Source organism: Micromys minutus (genome assembly GCF_963924665.1).
Source record: "Micromys minutus genome assembly, chromosome: 24".
Lineage (NCBI taxonomy): Eukaryota > Metazoa > Chordata > Mammalia > Rodentia > Muridae > Micromys > Micromys minutus.
The window spans coordinates 13,375,752-13,393,866 of record NC_137959.1 but is presented as its reverse complement, the minus strand read 5'-3'; the positions used below and the strand labels follow the sequence as shown (position 1 = coordinate 13,393,866).

At 40.0% G+C, this 18,115-nt stretch overlaps 1 protein-coding gene across 3 annotated transcripts in view; it reads right to left on the bottom strand.

Moving 5' to 3' along the window:
- CYLD (CYLD lysine 63 deubiquitinase) overlaps positions 1-14,078 on the bottom strand; it is a 45,586-nt gene extending 31,508 nt beyond the window's left edge. For 2 of the 3 annotated variants that reach the window (XM_080937266.1, XM_080937268.1), the window contains exons 1-4: positions 14,011-14,078; positions 6,804-7,457; positions 5,355-5,657; positions 2,779-2,884 (exon numbers count right to left, since the gene is read on the bottom strand). In XM_080937266.1, the coding sequence (XP_080793392.1) occupies positions 2,779-2,884; positions 5,355-5,657; positions 6,804-7,307 (913 nt within the window). In that variant the 5' untranslated portion in view covers positions 7,308-7,457; positions 14,011-14,078. The other variant, XM_080937267.1, reaches the window with a different exon arrangement.
- Positions 14,079-18,115: the final 4,037 nt, after the last annotated feature.

Sequence of the window (18,115 nt, the reverse complement as noted above, 5' to 3'; positions counted from 1 at the left end):
CACTCAAAAAATGTCACAGGTTTTAAGATTTCAAAAACACCATTAGATATATGCCCCACTGGGAAAAAAATTCCTTAAAAAAAGAAAATGCCCAAACATATTTTTGGCTAACTGAAGTGAAATTTCACTGGAGGCTATGACTGTACAGAAGCAGTATTACCTAGAATTGGTTCCCCTGTAAAAATTCACAAATAATGAAAGAAAAAAATGACAAGGACTTCTCAGCCATCCAGCAAGTTAGTATGAAATTAGTATAGCTCTCCAAATGTATTTAGACACAGTCTCTCAATTCTGCTCTACTAAAATTTGAGGCCCAATAATTTCTTGTAATGGATGCTTAAATGTGTCATGGTGAGGTTGACTGAAACACATGGATGTGACAGGCCCCTTCCCATCTTTCCTACCTCTTGTTTTACTGTTCTCTAGCCTGGTACCTTCCAACTGACCATAGATTTTACTCATAGACTATCTACCTCCATCCGTTAAAATGAAAGCTTGGCATAAGAATTATTATATTTTAAACATTTGTTTAATTTATCATGTATGTATGTATGTGTCTGGGTGTATACGTGTGTGTGTGTGTGTGTGTGTGTGTGTGTGTGTGTGTGTGTGTGTTTGTGTGTGTCCAGAGGTCAGAGGACAATCTGCAGAAATGCTCTCTACTTTTAGCATGTGAGTTCCAGGAATTAGGTAGGCTTGAAAGCAAGTGCTCTTACCTACTGAGCCATTTTCTGGTCCTAATAATCACTTGTCTTCAGTACTGGGATTTGACTTACAGCTTTGTTCATGTTAGGCAAGTGTTCTACATTCTAGCCCCAAGAATTCTTACTTGCTTTGCTTCCTACAATATCTAAAGAAGCCTATGTAAGGGCTTATTACTATCTGAATGAATGGTGTTTTATATTGCTGATTTTTAAGAGAATAAGCACTCACTATAACATTAGAAAGTATTTCAATTCACAAACTTCCTAAACTATACTGTCTATAAAACAGGCATGAAAAATATCACTAAATAAAATATGAACACACATATATGCTTTCCCCTAAATATAAACTATTTGTTTCCAAAAGGTTGGACAAGGAATTGGGAGTGAGGGACCCAACAGGAGTTGGGTGGGGTTGTTATAACCAAATATATTATATGTATATATGTATGAAAATTCTCAAAGACTTAATAACGAATATATCTTGAAAGAAGTCAAAAGTAAAGTATGACAGATTATTTTTTTAATAGCAAAATTGAAGTAAGGTAGTGACATGAATCTCACACCTCTTGCTACAAAACTAAAAGCTACATGGGAAACATGTTCAAACTGTAAAATAGGTATTTATGCCTTGACACCAACAGGGAGACATGAAAGGAGAAGTGGAGCCCAGGAGCCTTCATTTCCCTTTTCTATGAAACAAAAAATTCAGGACCAAAAATAAGGTATAGAAAGACACTCAAAAGCATCTTATGTCAATATTACCAATAATGGAAAACCACTAGGCAGAAAAAAATAGTTTGCTGCTCACTTATGATCCTTGCTACAGTAAAACCATCTTTTATAGAACCAGAGACAAAATACATCTCCATAGAAACAATATTCCCTAGTATGTGACACTAAAAAATATGGCTTGTTATTCATTTCTTCATAATGCAAGAATACTCCAAGAATATGAAATTTGTTGGGGATCTGAAGAGAACTCAGGATGACGGTCAGACAGGTTTGGACATAAACATTGGCTCTGCCACTTCACTTTCATCAGAGACAACCCAAGTCTTATTTGAGCCACAGTTGTTCTGTTGTTACTTTAGCCATTTGTTCTGCTTTACATCTTTAAATCAGCAAAGAATTATCAAGCCCTATTTTAACAGTTGGTTTAAAACATAAAGATAGCATATAAGCCATCTGATTCCAGGCTTAGCACATTCCTGCTAGTCAGTTACGTTCAGTAACATCCCCATCTCTGACCACCTTTCTTGGCTCTACTGCACTAGCCTATCACTGGGAATTCTAACAGCTAAGGCTGGTGTTGCTACCATGGCCAAATACCTCATAGCAGCCATGGAAGATATTTATTTGAAACAAAACAAAGGTTCTTACGCTTTACAGAGGGTTTTGGTGATGGTGGCTTTCTCGTTTGTTTTTAAGTTCACTGTACTGTAGCTCAGTGGTGAAGAGCTTTACTGCGATGACACCTGTGCCACATGCACAAGGCCCTGGGTTCCATCTCCAGAAATACATATCTATGTTCACTGCCTTTACCCACTGAGCTATCTTGCTCACCATGATTATTACTTCTGTAATAATACATACAATAAATAATGATAATATATAATAAAATTATGTAATGTTTCTGAGTACAGTCATGGATCATGATCTATCATAATTTCATCTTAAACAAAAAGAACTTCAGCCATTATTTAGCAAGAATCCTGAATCCACTGTGGAGTATAAATGAGATTTCTCTTTACACGGTCCTACTTTCAACTCTTACTTCAACAGGAAGCAGTTTTTGTATTTTTGAACCTTTCAATTATAAGGATCTTTTTCTCTATTAGAATATCTAGGAGAAAACAATGTAATAGATAATATATAAACTTCACTCAGTACTTTTAGAAATACTACTTTTAGAAGTAACCTTTATTGCTTTTGTTTGGGATAAATAAAGGATATTCTATTTAATAACAATTCTGCAATATAAATTTCAAAAGACTTATCTTGAAGTATATATTTCCATTCTCATAACAAAACACGCTAGAAACTGTCTTCTGAATACCTAAAGGAGACATACCTGGGATGATGTCATTGATGTGCAGGAGAATTGTACTTTCAACACTTGCAAAACTACAAAGCTGTACTCCATCAAACCTCCCATCCCAGTTCCCAATAGGGTTATCCTGGAAATGCCATAAAAAGCAAACCTTTAAGCTCTCCTCAATTAAATGTAAATATGAACATCTACAGTCTTACAAAAGAATCCTCTAAAATATTTTACATTGAGAACTTTTAACCATTTTGTCCAAAAGAAGAAAGGTTATATTAGAAATAGTTGCTAAAGTAACAAGGTTTTATAATATAATAATAATAATAATAATAATAATAATAATAATAATAATAATAATAATATAGCAAACACAGAAAAATAGTGTTTAAAGCATTTTCATTTTAATCCACATTAATAACACCACCTGAGATTTAAAGTGATAGTCTGCATAAAAAAATTCACTAAGAATAGATTATTTTACACAGAAACCTACCCTGAAAAGTTAATCACACATTTAGATCCCTGGGCACTTTGCTCATTTGAATTACCATATGACTTTCTAGAAGCAGAATGGAAGTTATTGCAGATTTTCTTTAATGTATGAGTGCTCTGCTACATGTACACCTACCTACATGCTCGGAAAGGGCATCAGACCCTTTATAGATGGTCATGAGCCACCATGTAGGTGCTCTGGAACTCAGGACCCCTGGAAGTATAGCCAGTGCTTTTAACCACTGAGCCATCTCTCCAGCCCTCAGAATTCTTTTGTCATTTTTAAGAATACAAGACTCTCCCCAAATGGAGATTTTCTAAGTTATAATCTACTGTGTCACCAGCCACACAGGTTGTTGATGAGGTACAGACAAACGAGCCAATGAAACAACTGCTCTGAGGACCAGTGCATGTGGAAAGTGTCCCTGGAAACAAAAAGGCATGAGAAAAGTTGCAGCTGAAGAACTTTCTTCTCAATAAGCCTAAGGACAGCCTCTAGAAGTGATTCTTACATAAATCAAATGGTAATGGACAGAACATAGGTGGAGCTGGCAGGCAAGCCTTAAAACAGCCTGCCTGAATTCAACAAGTTGATCCCCTAGGCCACCATCAAGGGAGGAGAAGATCCAAACAGCTCCTGTCACATTGAAAGCTTGAGCCAAAGGATCTATGTGAGACAAAGTCCAAAGATTATTGGCCTTCTTTCTCCAACCTTCTCTCTACCCAGCCCACAACTTCTCTTCTGAAAAACTAAACTCACACTTAAAGAATACTGGTTTTAATTATTAGTAATTCTGAGAAGCCCACAGGTCTCATTCTGGCTCTTATTTCACATGTAAGAATCTGTTCTTGTTTTATACCTAACTGGTAAGCTTAGAAATCCAACACAATTTCTAAGCACAAGGTAACAAGAATATCTGTGCCCTACCATCTCTTTACAGTATTTCTGAATAAACAAAAATGATGACTAAAAAAAAAATACCCCACTGTTATGACTCCACGTATATGACTCCACTGTTCATATGTTCATATCCTCTCCTAATGCATCCTGGTCTTGATGCTTTAAAGAGAAGTCTATCCATAATGAACTTTTGCCCACATTTTCGGTCTATAATAAAAATATTCTCAACCTCTTTCTTCTCCCTCTCTTAGTTATTTCAGTATGTGCAATGGGATGTATCCAGTATTAACAAGTGCAAGTGACACAAACAGAGAAGATGAGACTGTGCGACCTCACCGACTACAAACATGGCAGAATATATTTAATAGGAACAGAGTTCTGCGTGAGATACTAGAAAAGTCCAGCAGATAGACAGTGGAAAAGGCATAATGCGAATGTACCAAAGACCACTGAACTGTCCCCTAACTACAGTTAAGATGAAAACATTCTTATATTAGACATATTTGACCACATTAAGAAAACAGTTTAAGGGGCTGGAGAGATGGCTCAGAGAGTGGCTCACAACCATCTGAAATGAGATCTGATGCCCTCTTCTGGTGTGTCTGAAGACAGTTATAATATGCTCATATAAATAAAATAAACAATTCTTTAAAGAAAAAAAAAACAGTTTTAAACAGTGAAAATCCTGTGGAAATACTCCATCTACTCAAATGTAGTGTGGTTCTTTTCCTGGGTATTTTTTATTAATGACTTCACTTTCATTATTATCAGAAAAATCAATAAAACTTTATTAAATACATATAAAACATGTACAAAAATCTTTTTAAATTAAAGAAAATATAGCATCACACATTTGGGCTTGGTCATGGAAGTGTCAGTTTTTTTAATTAGTCTGGTTTGGTTTGATTTTTGCTTTTGTCTTTTGGTCAATTATAATAAGGAAAATTTAAAGGCTGAGAACATTTTCCCAGTTTATTAAAACTGGAAAATGATATAGTAGGCGCATTCTGTATCTACTCATATGTCCTATTTCAATGTTCCTGTACCAAAGATAAACTGGACTGTCTTCTTTAAAATAGTATAGTAATCCATTTTAAGTATTCAATTTAAACCTAAATTGGTAAAAAAAAAAAAAAAAAAAAAAAAAAAAAAAAAAAAAAAAAAAAACTAATACATATATTCACAATAATACAATCCAAAGTTTTCTTACCATGTCCACACCAACAAAATATCCTAGGCTCTCTTTTCCTGGTAAAACATCACAGAATATTACTGTTCCAGATTCTATACTTTCTCCAACCTTCAAAGAAACTCTGGAGTTTATTTCCAAAGGGGGAGGTTCAACCTGCACTGTATCTCCTGGGCCTGCAAAGTCACTTTCCAGTCCATTGTCATCATCTTCTATAAGTTCCAGTTTATCCAATGCAACAAACACGCCACAGTCCTCGTCACACTGGAAAAGCTGCTTCCCTTGATATACCCCATCAGTGAAACCTTGGCCACGACCTTCTTCCTAGTTTTGAGATAATTTTTTAAAAGAGATATAGAAACATTATTCATTAAATGGATTACAGGACAATTACTTTGGAAAAGCTCTAAGTTACACACATAATAAGAAATATCATGACTAACAGTTGCAGCTGGGTTTAGTGTATTTAATTAAGGGTAACTAGCTGTATCTGATGGTGAAATTACCTCATAACTTCAAATAATAATTTGTTTGAGAAAGAGTTAGACTGAAATTTACAATAGGATTCTACCATAATTTTTGTCTTTCTACCTTAAGCAAAGAGCAGTGTTTGCTCCATTTACTAAGAATAAGCTGCATGCCACCCACTGTATTAGTGTACCCCAGAAACACTCCAAGTCACATGTGTTATAAGCACTTCACAGATGAGAAACAAATTAGGAGAACCTGATGTAGGCTGGTTAAGTAGCATGGCAACCTCGGTAAAATAAACCATAATTGGTTGTCAAAACCTAAGTATCTCATTGCTTGAAAAACTAAGAAACAAATAAAGCATTCTACTCACAAGAATATCAGAATGTGGCATTGCTGAGAACCAATACTCAGTTTGAAAATACTCAAAAATTTTTAGGTATGTTTCCAACAGAAATAAATTCCAAGGCAATTTATAAAACTCAGGAATAAGAATAAGCAAACTGAAATTGCTACAACATATTTCAAAGCTCTTGCCTCAAAACTGTTAGAGTTAATACCTATATAAGAACTGAGACCCCTGTAGATAATATCACAAGATGTTTCACAATTTTTGAAATATTTAATTATAATTGGAAGAGTTAACTTTTAATGTAGTTAACTTAAAACTTTACATACAGAAGTCCAGAATAATGACTTATATATTCTTATTATAAAAGATCATTTTTAAGTTAAAATTAACATTTTTAGTTAAAATTTAAATTTTCAAGCATTAACGTTATAATAGCTCAGTTCATCAGTAAATAAATTTAGGGTCTGAGATATAACTCAGTGGTAGCAGGCCCTGGGATCTAGCCTGAGAACTGCACCAAAAACAAACAAAAAACATAAATCCTAAGGATCATGAATATAAAAAAATATACTGCATATAAAAGGGAGAAATATGTATGTGCTTACACACACACTCACAAAAACACTAAGATGTCTTATCAAACTTACCAGTAATTCTACTCCAAAGAAAATCCCGGAGACCGTCCTCTCCGCTAATAAAGGTCCTCTGAAGCGCACCACTCCTGGAAATCTCTCTTCCCCAGACCGCAGCTGCACTTTCACAGGACTGCCCACATCTACCTGTAGGCCTTTACTTAGTCGGAGTCTGTTTCTAAACAGGCTGAGCCTCTCCTCACAGTTGGTAATTGCCAACAGTAACTCTGTGAATTTTTCATTTATTTCTACAACATCCTTTTCATCAACAAACAGAACTGCATGCGGTTGCTCTAAGATTTTTAATCCAATCTGATTTTTCTTGCCTTTAGCAGAAGGAACTCTTGAATGCCCCATAGAACGGTCTTGGATGTACTGTCCTATACTCCCTTTGGGTACTTTCAGGAGCTTCTGTGTTTGTTTGTCTGTTACACTGCATTCTTGAAGAAGCAGATAAAAAATCCGTTCTTCCCAGTAAGGTGAAGTAACTTTTTCTTGGCTCCACAGTCCTGAACTCATTGTGACAGTAACTTTCAGAACATTAACAGGCAGAAAGGAACCACTAGTAAATTTGTCATAAAATCCAAAAAAATGAACTCACTGTAAGTCCCAAAGCAAGATTTTAGCAACCTGGTATCCATGTTGTAAAAAGTCAGCAATTCAAAGTGCCTGGCAAATAAGCAAACAAACTTTAGACTCCAATCAATACAACCTTAAATTAAAGCTAAAGATTTTTAAAATCTCATTTGAAAAAAATATATATACACATATACATACACATCTCAAAGAGCTGTGTCTACATATGACTGTGTCTACTTTGCATTTTTAAGAAAGCCAGTAACAAAACATTTGCAGACATCAAGAATAATAACTATTTCAAAATTTATAAAATCAGAATCTAACAAAAAACTTTAAGGTTTCCTTCATATACAGACTTTGAGAATTTTTCTTCCAGGTTTTTGTTTGCTTGGTTGGTTTGGTCTTAGCTTTGGTTTTAGTTTTTTGAGACAGGGGTTTCTCTGTGTAGCCCTTGCTGTCCTAGAACTTGCTCTGTAAACCAGGCTGGCATTGAACACAGAAATCTGGCCTCTGCCTCCTAAATACTGGGATTAAAGGTGTGGGCCACTACAGCCCAGCTGAGATGTTTTTAAACTTTACAAAGTAGCATTTCTGTCTTACTTGAATGGTTAACACACAGTGCTTTGAGAAAACACACATAATCTTATTATTTTAAAAGGCTATTATTTCTAAACATGTAACTTAAGTAGGAAGTTACACACTATAGTACTGAACATCTTTTATCAACAAAATATGGCAATGTTACATTCAGAAACTTAATCTACAATTCATTTATCTATGTTTTATTTGACTCAATTTTATTTTTATACATTTTATTTACATGTATATATGCTGTATCTGTGTGACTGTATGTCACATGTGTATAGGTACTCCAGGAAACCAGAAGAGGAAATGGTTGGATCCTCTGAAGCTGAATTTATAGCTAGTTGTAAGCTACTCCATGGGGATAGGAAACTGAATTCATTTACTCTGGAAGAGCAGTCTATACTCTTAATTTCTAACTCATCTCTTTAGCCCCCCTCACCTTCATTTTCATAATAATCTTGAATATTTTGTGCTTAGACTGGGAGATGTTAATAACTATTAATTCTGTATTGTTAATAAGCATAAATATTATAATATGAGTATATAAAGAATACTTGAAGTAGTTTATAGCTTCAAAATTTGGACTACATAATAATGACAAATAACTATAGAACACTAATACTGAACTACAGATATTTATATTTATAAATTGTGGGTTTATGACAAAGTTTTAACTATGTATAAAAGAGTATACAAGTGATTATTTTCCAGCATCAATTTTTCATTTAAAACTGTTACAAAAATAATTACACAATTCTGTAGCCCCATTTTAAAGTCTACTTTAATTGATGATTTAAAACTATCTAATTTCAAATGCTGTTTACGACAAGCCCATAGCCAATATCATATTAGAGAAAAACCTGAAGCAATTCCCCTAAAACAAGGAGCAAGGCAAAGTTATCCATTCTTGCTACACATGAATACCACAGTTCACATGAAAGGTACAAGGACAACATGTAGGAATTGGTTCTCTCCATCTACCATGTCAACACTAGGAATCAAACTCAGGTCATCAGGCTTGGCAGCAAGTTCCTTTACCTGCTAAGCCATCTTGACAGTCTATCTCAGCTCTAGCTTGGTTCCTCTATATCTTACAGCTAAGGAGTGGGCTGTCTTCAGCAATAGAATCTCATCATCTAGTTCTGGTGGCAACCAAAAGGATTGGCAAGCATTGTAAGCCAATTTTAAAATGTAAGTTGAAAGAAAATTAGAGTTAGAAGGAAGATATCCTGCTTGGCTAGATAATGCTAATCCTGGAAGCCATGGTTATTGAACAAAATTCCCAGTGGCAGGTATGGGATACCCTCCTTATGGATTGTCAGTCAGGGAGGTCCTAAAGGCCCCCAAGACAATACAGAAACCAAGCTAGAGCTGAGATGGACACTTCCTCCCTGCTAACCAACTTCACAGTGCTGAAAGATGCTATATGCACTGGGAAGAGTAGGACATCAGTGGTCTTACCCAGCTGTGAATCCCAGAACTACAATACTAACCCAGCAAGCAAGACATGCCCACTAGTGATAGGACTGTGATGGGATCACCCAGCCATGCTCTATCGGATCTGAGGCCTGCTCTGCTAAAGGGACTCCAGGCCAGGTATTATAAGCCAGTTCAGAACCCATGGCATAGGGGCTCACTGCTAAAGAACAAATTTTTAAAAGCACAATTACATCCTCTCAAATTAAGGGTTTTATTATTTAATTATCTTTCTGAAAAGAATAAATAGTTCCATGTATCTGTCATAAGAATGTGACTATTTGTTTCATCCTTTTTAAAGACAGGTATCCATCTCCAGCCCTGTGGCTAAAGGTAGCAATTAATAAAGCTATCATATGTACCCATTTTATTCTTGCAATAAAAATCAAACACACTTAAATCTAAAGCAGAAATGTTATATTTGACTCAATGATGAAGCAATATGGCAATTCCACACACAGAGTAACATATCTCTTAGAAGTATTCCATCATTTTCATAAGTCTGTCCCTTTGCAAGCCCAAATGAGAGACTCAGGTCACCCAAGACAGGATAAGGTGGGCACTCCTCCAAACCACTGTCACTTGAAGCACCTGCACACTTAGTGAGGATGGAGGCAGTGGCAGCACAAGCGGCTCTTTTCTGCTTCCTTTTGGAATGTGCTTTTGAGTTCCACTTGAGGGCACTGTCTACTTCAACAAAAAGGGGATCAATTTATGTCTGCCACTTACATAATGCACCTGTAGACACCTCAATCTTAGCCCCGAGTAAACAAAACCCCTCAAAAGGACACCCAAGAAGCTACACAGCCCCTTAATATGGCTCTGTGCTTCTGAGGAACCAAGATTAAAAGTTTAGGTTTTTTACTAAAATGCTATTACGTCAGCATTAAGGAAATTACTTTTTTCTTGATCACTAAGGTATCACTAGAAATATAAATTATTATTAACGAGTCTCAATATAGAAGACTGTTTATCACTTTATTGTAAAGCTTTCCATCCTGTTCTCTGGCTCTCTTGCCTGTTTTATATAAGTCACATATATACTTATATGTGTATACTTATGTGTCCCTCTTGCAATCAGCCATTTTCTGTGGTTTCCTGCAGTTTGCCTATGACTCTTTTTGTGGCCTTCTTGCTTTCCAATTTACTGTTTCTAAACAGTTCTAAGAAGTGAGATGATGAGCTATGTTTGTGTGCCTGATAAAAGCAAAGCAACACAAATAAATAAGAATAGACAATTTCTAGAAGGGTACTGAAGAAAAAGGTACAAAAGGCCTTATTACAAAGAGATTGTTAAGACTGCTCCTAGGTGGAAGTAGTCAAAAAGCAGTGAAAAAGAAAGTGTATAAAAATAAAAAAGAATATGTTTGAAACACATTATAATTAATTTCCTTAATTACAAATAAGAAAGTTGAATGGAGAACTTTGTCTCTTTCTAGACACATAGCTGATGAGAAACCAATGATCATTTATCATTTCAAAAATACCAGCATTACAACAGAAATGCCCTAACACATCTTTCCTTCTCCTGTAGTAACGAATATAATGCCAACTTTCTCATCCCACTGGGATCTGCACAGTAGTTAAAGAAACCTTATAACTCCAAGCAATAAAGCTACCTCAAGACTCTACAAAGAGAATCATCAAAATCACATTGTGAGTGAGCTCTTTCCAGATCACACTCAGTATTCTGATAGTCAGGGTTAAACCTTGAACACTACACACTTTAAGGTGTGATGACTGCTTTTCACCCATTCAGCTTCTGCTTTAAGTACAGGTGATGACTGTGACAAGACAGCAAGTTCACAGTGACAAGGAGAGAGTTAGAGTGAAGGGAGAGGTTTTCAAGTATACTCTCGTTACTTGGCAAGTATATCAGGAACAGCTCATCTAACATTATCCCATGTCCAACTGGGTAAGGTGTATACTTTGATAAGTCCTGAGATACTGAAAAAAGAGTATCAAAGACCTGGAACACAACAGTGTAGCCTTAACTGTTAAGCCTGAGACAAAGATGAACAGAAGCCTTTCTTGAGGACACTGGAGATGAGGGAACAGAAAAGAGCCACAGAGATCTGAAATCATCTGCTTACTAGCTTGGTGATGGCCTGAATGCCGAGGAAAGGAGGCTTCATTACATTAAGATAAAGATCATTAAATTAAATGAGGGTAAAAAAATTAAATGTTGACCAATTTCCAATGAATGAAATGAAAAGATGGCTCAGGACATAAGTCCTACAACAAATATTAAAGATCAGAATTGCCAAGTTTTACACATCACAATATAAATGGTCATCAGCTACATAAAAGTGGTAATGTAACTTTTCTATACCATAAGACATCTGGATGCTCAAGTGATCAGGTTGTACCACCCCTAAGAACCTCACAAAGACAGGTGTAATTTAGCAACTTCTGCCACCTTCTGGGGTAGTCCCCTTGTTCTAAAACACCACAGAAAGCTTTCTAAATCGGAATAGAAATTACAATACTAAATACTGCTCAAAACACAAATGGCAAAGAGGTAAGCAGGCTGGCATAGATAGACAAGAAAAGAGCCACATCTTCTCCAAATGCTTCAAGTCAGCTAGAATGACTAATTTAAGAAAAAAAAAAAAAACCAAAACAAAACTCTTACTAAAAGAACAAGTCATTACATGCTTAAACGGTAAATAGAAATACAGAGATTTCAAGACCAGAATAACTGTGATACAAGGATACAGTCACAAAACCAAGTGGAACTTACAGGGTTTATTTTAAAAAAAAAAAAAAAAAAAAAAAGTCTGGCTCTTGCATTTGCAGTCACATCGAGACAAGAACAATGCTGTCTTGTGAGTTAAACCTAGCCACTGGGCTCTAAGACCCAGACTTCCCAACTCCTTGTCTTTCGAGGGTCTAGACCAAAAAACTTAATTGGTTTAGGTGGTAATAGTAGAAGCCAAAATGATATTTCCTTGCCCTATTTAAGTGACTAGAAGTTTCTACTACATTGAAAATAGGATTCATGAAATAGAGAAATATGACTTTTGCCTAAGATAGTATTAATTCTCTGGAAAAAATCCCAATCAATTTTTATACTATGTTGCTATACATGTAAGTACAAACAAGTAAGGAAATGTCACAATTATGATACCATGTTGTTTGGAGCTTCATATGAAACCAAAAATTTAAGATCACAGTATACAAACCAGGAGCAAAACACTAAGTATAGTTTGATGAGCAAGATAATTACTGCCCTCTTTCTTCCGGTACTAAAGACTTCCTTAAATCACTTAACCACAGTTTAGGTGCGTTCTGTTTAATATGTCATTTTTACATAACAAGTCCCCGATCTCATCAGCTCATCTCGAAAGTTACCAGTCCAAACAAGGCTTTCTTTGAAAGAATACCTTAAAATTTTGCAGCAGAACATTAGAGAATGTTCTGGGTACTGTCAACATTCAAATTACATGAACTTCACTAAGAATTCCCAGCAAATCATTTTCCCTTAATACTGTTCTGGTGCAGATCCACCCACTACCCAGCGGGGAGCAGCAGGCTAAATTCTTGGGGCCAATCAACCTACTTGAGGTATGAGGGGGTGTGCAGGAGACTGATGCTTGATTGCACACCCTCCCCATGCCTACATTCTTCTCTGGAGCCAATGATTACAAAAATGAGCAATCTTATTAGGAATCCCTGATTAGCCCCAACACGCACACACAAAGCAAGGTATGAATGAATATGCTCCTCTAAGGAGACAACTTTCCAGGGAAAATCAAAGAGAGGAAGGAGGAGGGGGATGGTGGGGGTTGGGAGATTGCAAGACGTGGTGACTTAGAGGATGACAAACCCCTAAAACATGCAAATGCCAAGGGGTGGAATAGAAAAGATGCCAAGGACATGAATAACCTAGCAGCTGACCCAACTGAACTCAGTTCAAGACCGTGATCATTCACGACTTGGCGTCCTCCTCCAAGGCTGACCATAATAATAAAAGAAAAGAAAGGTACCTGTCTCAACAGGGTGCACCTTCCAACTACACAACTGTGCAAAACCATCCTTCCCCCCACCTAGTCCAGAGAAACTGAAAGAAAAAGCAGAACACGCCAGCCATTAGCGAGGCCGGGCTGCTCTTCCGGGAGCGGAGCCATCAACACCCCACAAAACAGCACAGGCGTGAGGTACCATAACCTGAGACTCTCCCTGCCTCCTGCATCCGTTGGGAACCAGGCAGGGTCCGGACCTCAGTTTCCCCATCTGTCAACGACGACGGGCCAGAGAGAAAAACCGAATCCTGCTCTTCTCCTACCCAAGCCCTCTGGTGCAGGAGTCCCGCGACTCGGGAGCCCTCGGGGAGGCTGGAGGTGGGCAGCCGCGGTTGACGTCAGAAGCTCGTCGGCCCGGGGCAGCTAACGGGCGGGCTCAGAGGCCCGACGGTCGCCTCCGCGGTTCAAAGCGCCCTAGGCAGGGCAGGAAGGCTGGAGACCTAGCCTCAGCCGCGCACACTCACCCGCCTCGGCCGCCGCTCAGCGCCGCAGCGGAGGCTTCAGAACCGGCGTCCAGGGCCGGCCCGGCGCCCCACACCCACCACCCCAGTATTTACCTCAGGCGCGCGGGCCCCCGCGCAGCCGAACCTGCTACCTGGGCCCGCCCCCACCTGCCCCGCCTCCGAACCGCCCGCGGGGAGGGAGGAGCGGAGGCGGAGAGGGTAGAAGACGCGCTAGCCAATCACATCTAGATATTCGTTCCTGAGCGCGCTCTGATTGGTTCTTTCTGTAGCAGACCCTCCTCCAATGGTTGCTGGCATGGTGCTGGGTGAAGGGACTTTCCGCTCGGTCAAGCTCGGTGGAGCCAAAGGGAAAGCGAAGGGGCGGAGCAGAGGAAAAAGGGTGGGGGCGAAGAGCGATGGATGATTGGGCAAAAGGCTGCCGGTGCCACGTCACCATTGGCTGAAACCACACCTGGGCGGGGCGCTGTCCTTCCAGCTCCACCCTCCTTGAGCGGGGTCTTGGCTCTTGGCTCAGATGTCAAAACTAGGGTGGGAAGCGATCCAGGAGAGAACTGAAAACAGTTCTCAGAATTCCATATAAGAGCAAACCTTAGAATTTCACCTAGAGTCAATGTTTTCTTTCTCAGTTTCTCGACACGTAACACGGGGAACTCCCAACCATGCTGAGCCTCAATTTCCTCATCTGTAGAATGGAGGTGTTGGTACCACCTGTTTTACTGGATTATTGTGAAATGCTACATAGTATCTCCTAACAGTAGGCGTTCTGTACAAGTTGAAGCTCTTTCTTCCCTCACATGGGGTCTGAGAAACATGGTTTTTTAACTTCTGTGGCCACCTTTCTCAGATTGGAGAGTCTCCTAAGGATAAAAAAAAAAGCTTTCCACCCTCTACCTTACCCAGGACTGCATCCCTGGCCACCAGCCAGAATTGAGGGTATAGTGAAGAATCTTTCAATTAGAAGGTAGGATTCTGACTCCCAAAAGTGCTCAAAATACTTAATGAAACTCTTTTTATAATCAGCCCCAGAGCCTGGCAGCACATGCCTTGTTTCGCTGGATAGTCCTCTTAATTAATTCCTTCTCTTTTGACATTTTTAACTACTAATTATGAGAGAAGGTGATTAATACTGAGAAAGAGGTGTGTGTGTGTGTGCGTGCGTGTGTGTGTGTGTGTGTGTGTGTGTGTGTGTGTGTGTGTTTAATCATGACAAAAAATTTCCCCAGTGGAGACGGCCATGTTTCTGAAAATCCAAAGAATGGAAACCAGTAAGAACATACCAGACAGACACATGGGTGATTACTAACAGCCACCACTCCTCTCCTGCCGAGATCACCCATGATGAAATTAGCATCTTTTGAAATCCGAAGTCTCAACTCTCTCCTGCCTTTCATACACATCTCCTGTTCCCATCTTCCCGAGCTTAGCAGCATGATATAAATCAACAGTGACACGAAGTGGCCTTAGACAACATTTCCCTATGGATCTGGAATCTCCCAGGAGACGGGCAGGATTCGGAGATCCAGTCCGGCTGTGTAGAACATTTCAGCCTGAAAGCAGGTTTTGCTTGACTCCATCCATTAAGGAAACGAGGTGAGGAAGTGGACTATGGGAACCCTTTAGTGAGTCAGGCGGTCTTATTTTCTCCAGATTGCCAACGTCCTCCCCATTCTGTTTTCTCGCCTCAGATCCTTTCTGTCATGCTCATTGTCCCTGGGCTCCTGGAGACGAGGTTTGCCACTCCTGGTTGAAGCACCTTTATGTCCTTTCTGATAGTGGCATCTGGTATAGCTGAGCACTCCGCTGCAGTGGGGCTTGCTGCTGCACCATCGGTGGCCATCTACCTCACTTCCCCCCTCCCCCACCCTGTTGACACGTGCTCGCTGTGCCTGACTTCATCAGCTCAGCCAAACCTTACATACAGGCTCTTCTTTGTCACCATTCCGGGTCAGTTGGTACTAGCTGCCTAGAACTGAGCTGACGCGATGCTGAAGCTGTGTGTTCAGACTCAAGAGATAAAATACCCGCCATGATCTGACGCACAAGAACAATGTCGCCATCATACTAGATATTATGTGCCGTTCTTTATCTTTCAGGCTCTTGTTTTACAGAAGGGAGATTAAGGTCCAGAGTGGGAAAAATAGTTTCCCTCAGTCACACAGGACCTGTTTCCTCGCCTGAGTTTAGTGACTTTTCGGACTGAAGTGCTTACCGTACCTCCACTATTGTCCCTTCATGTAAGGCCCAGACCAAGTCCAAACTCTACCACCATCTTTTCAGATGACGCCAGATCCTCGCTGATCACCTCTTGCTTCCCTACCCTCAGCCTGTCCCTCTCAACCTGGACTTGGCTCCGTGCAGATCAGGTCTAAGTAGACAAGAGGAATGCCTGGTCTGCCCTACTGGGGGAGGGAAGCAAAGTACCTCCCCCCCACGCCCCCATCACCCCACCCCACCCCCGCCCCCACCCCCGCACTACGGCTGTCACTGTTGACAGCTCAGTCACAGGAAAAGAACAGTCTAAGAACTCGAAGGTGGAGGGGCGCACTCAAGAAGCATCCTGAAAAGGCTCCTGCAAAGTAAGAGAGCAATGATCAATGGCAGCAAGGGCTGAGGGAACGCCACAACCGGAACAGGAAGTGCAGGACATGGTGAAGAAACTGAGAAGGGGAAAGTGCTGTCAGCACAGCACAGAGTGCCTACAGCAATGGGACGCTTTGTAGGGGTTTTAGCCTGGCTGTGAATGTGGTCCCAAGCTGTCTCGCCTTATTCCGTTACTGAAGGTGTAGGAGCCCCAATGCATAGCCATTGAATTGGATGGTGCCCTTTCTAGCCAGCATCCAGGTAACTTTTTTTTTTTTTTTTTTTTTTTTTTGGAGTTATTGAAAGATTCCCAGTGGTTACTGAAGGAAGTATTTTTTAGTAGTGCTGGCATGCCCATGACATAGACCTTGCTTGCTCTATACCTCTCGGGGACTACCCCAGGCCTCCCAAAGTTCTGTGTTCATTTCAGATTTTTCTGCTTACTCCACTTCTGTATCTAACACAATCCAAAGTGGACGTCTGGTGTCCCTGCCCCACTGCAATTCTCTGCCCCTCCCTACCTCCCCGGGAATGGGGACTTCCAGTCATGCATCCAGCCTCCGTGTTTCCACTTGTGTTCCCGCCAATCCAGTGAACGTGGCTCTGAGCCACAAAGGCTACATAGACCAGGTATCCCTGCAGGTAAGGATAGGGTACCGTTGCTTTTTCCTAAGAAGCCCACGTGGTGTCTTGCTCTTGGGTGGGGACCTGAGTACCCTGTCACAGATGTTCTTGCCTCTGGGAAAAGGATTCCTGGAACAGCTGGGCACTCCACCTGGATGATTTTACTCTGGCCACTGAAAAGCTCTTTTCAACGAGATAAAAGGGATTTCTTTAATCATCTTTAAGCTAACCCAGCTGAACCACTGCTCCCCTCTTTGAGCGGTTAGCAGTATTATTATTAGTGGTGAGTGATTTCTGTGGCAAAGTCTAAAGCACATAGAGAAAAAGGCTTAGTGCTCTTCTCTGACACATCTGTGCACATCTGGAACCCATCTGGAGCAGTGCACACACTAAGCATGGTCTCATGTCCAGTGCAACCATCCTACCTTGTGAAGGAAGCTGTAGCAGAACCTGTTTTGGTTTCTGCTCCCATAAAAAAATAAATAAATATTTTTTTAAAGGAGCATTTGCTGCTCCTTCAAAGGACCCAGGTTCAATTCCTAGTGCCCACATGTTGAGTCACACCCATCTATGACTCCAGTGCTGGGGGATTCTAATGCCTTCTTCTAAACTCTGAGGGCACCAGACATGCAGGGGTGCACACATACACATGCAGACTGGCGATGTGGGCTTTTCGCTTAGTTAGAACAAAACCTGAGTGCCTCCTATATGCTGTGCACCCTGTGGGGCACTGTAGTGAGCTTGGCCTCTGCTCTCAAGCAGCTGCCATTCCAGGGAAAGTATGTCAGTGTCAGCCTTCTGTTGCTATGACAGAATCCGTGAGAAAATTAACTTGTAAGGAAGTCTCTGGTGGCTTCAAAGTTCCGTGGCTGGTTTGAGAGGTTGCGTTGAGCCTATGGTACCAAACTGTTACAGGGTGGCAATTTCTTCCCTTGTGTTAGTCAAGAAGCAAAAGAGACATGAAGAAGAGCTAGAGCCCCAACATCTCCTTCAG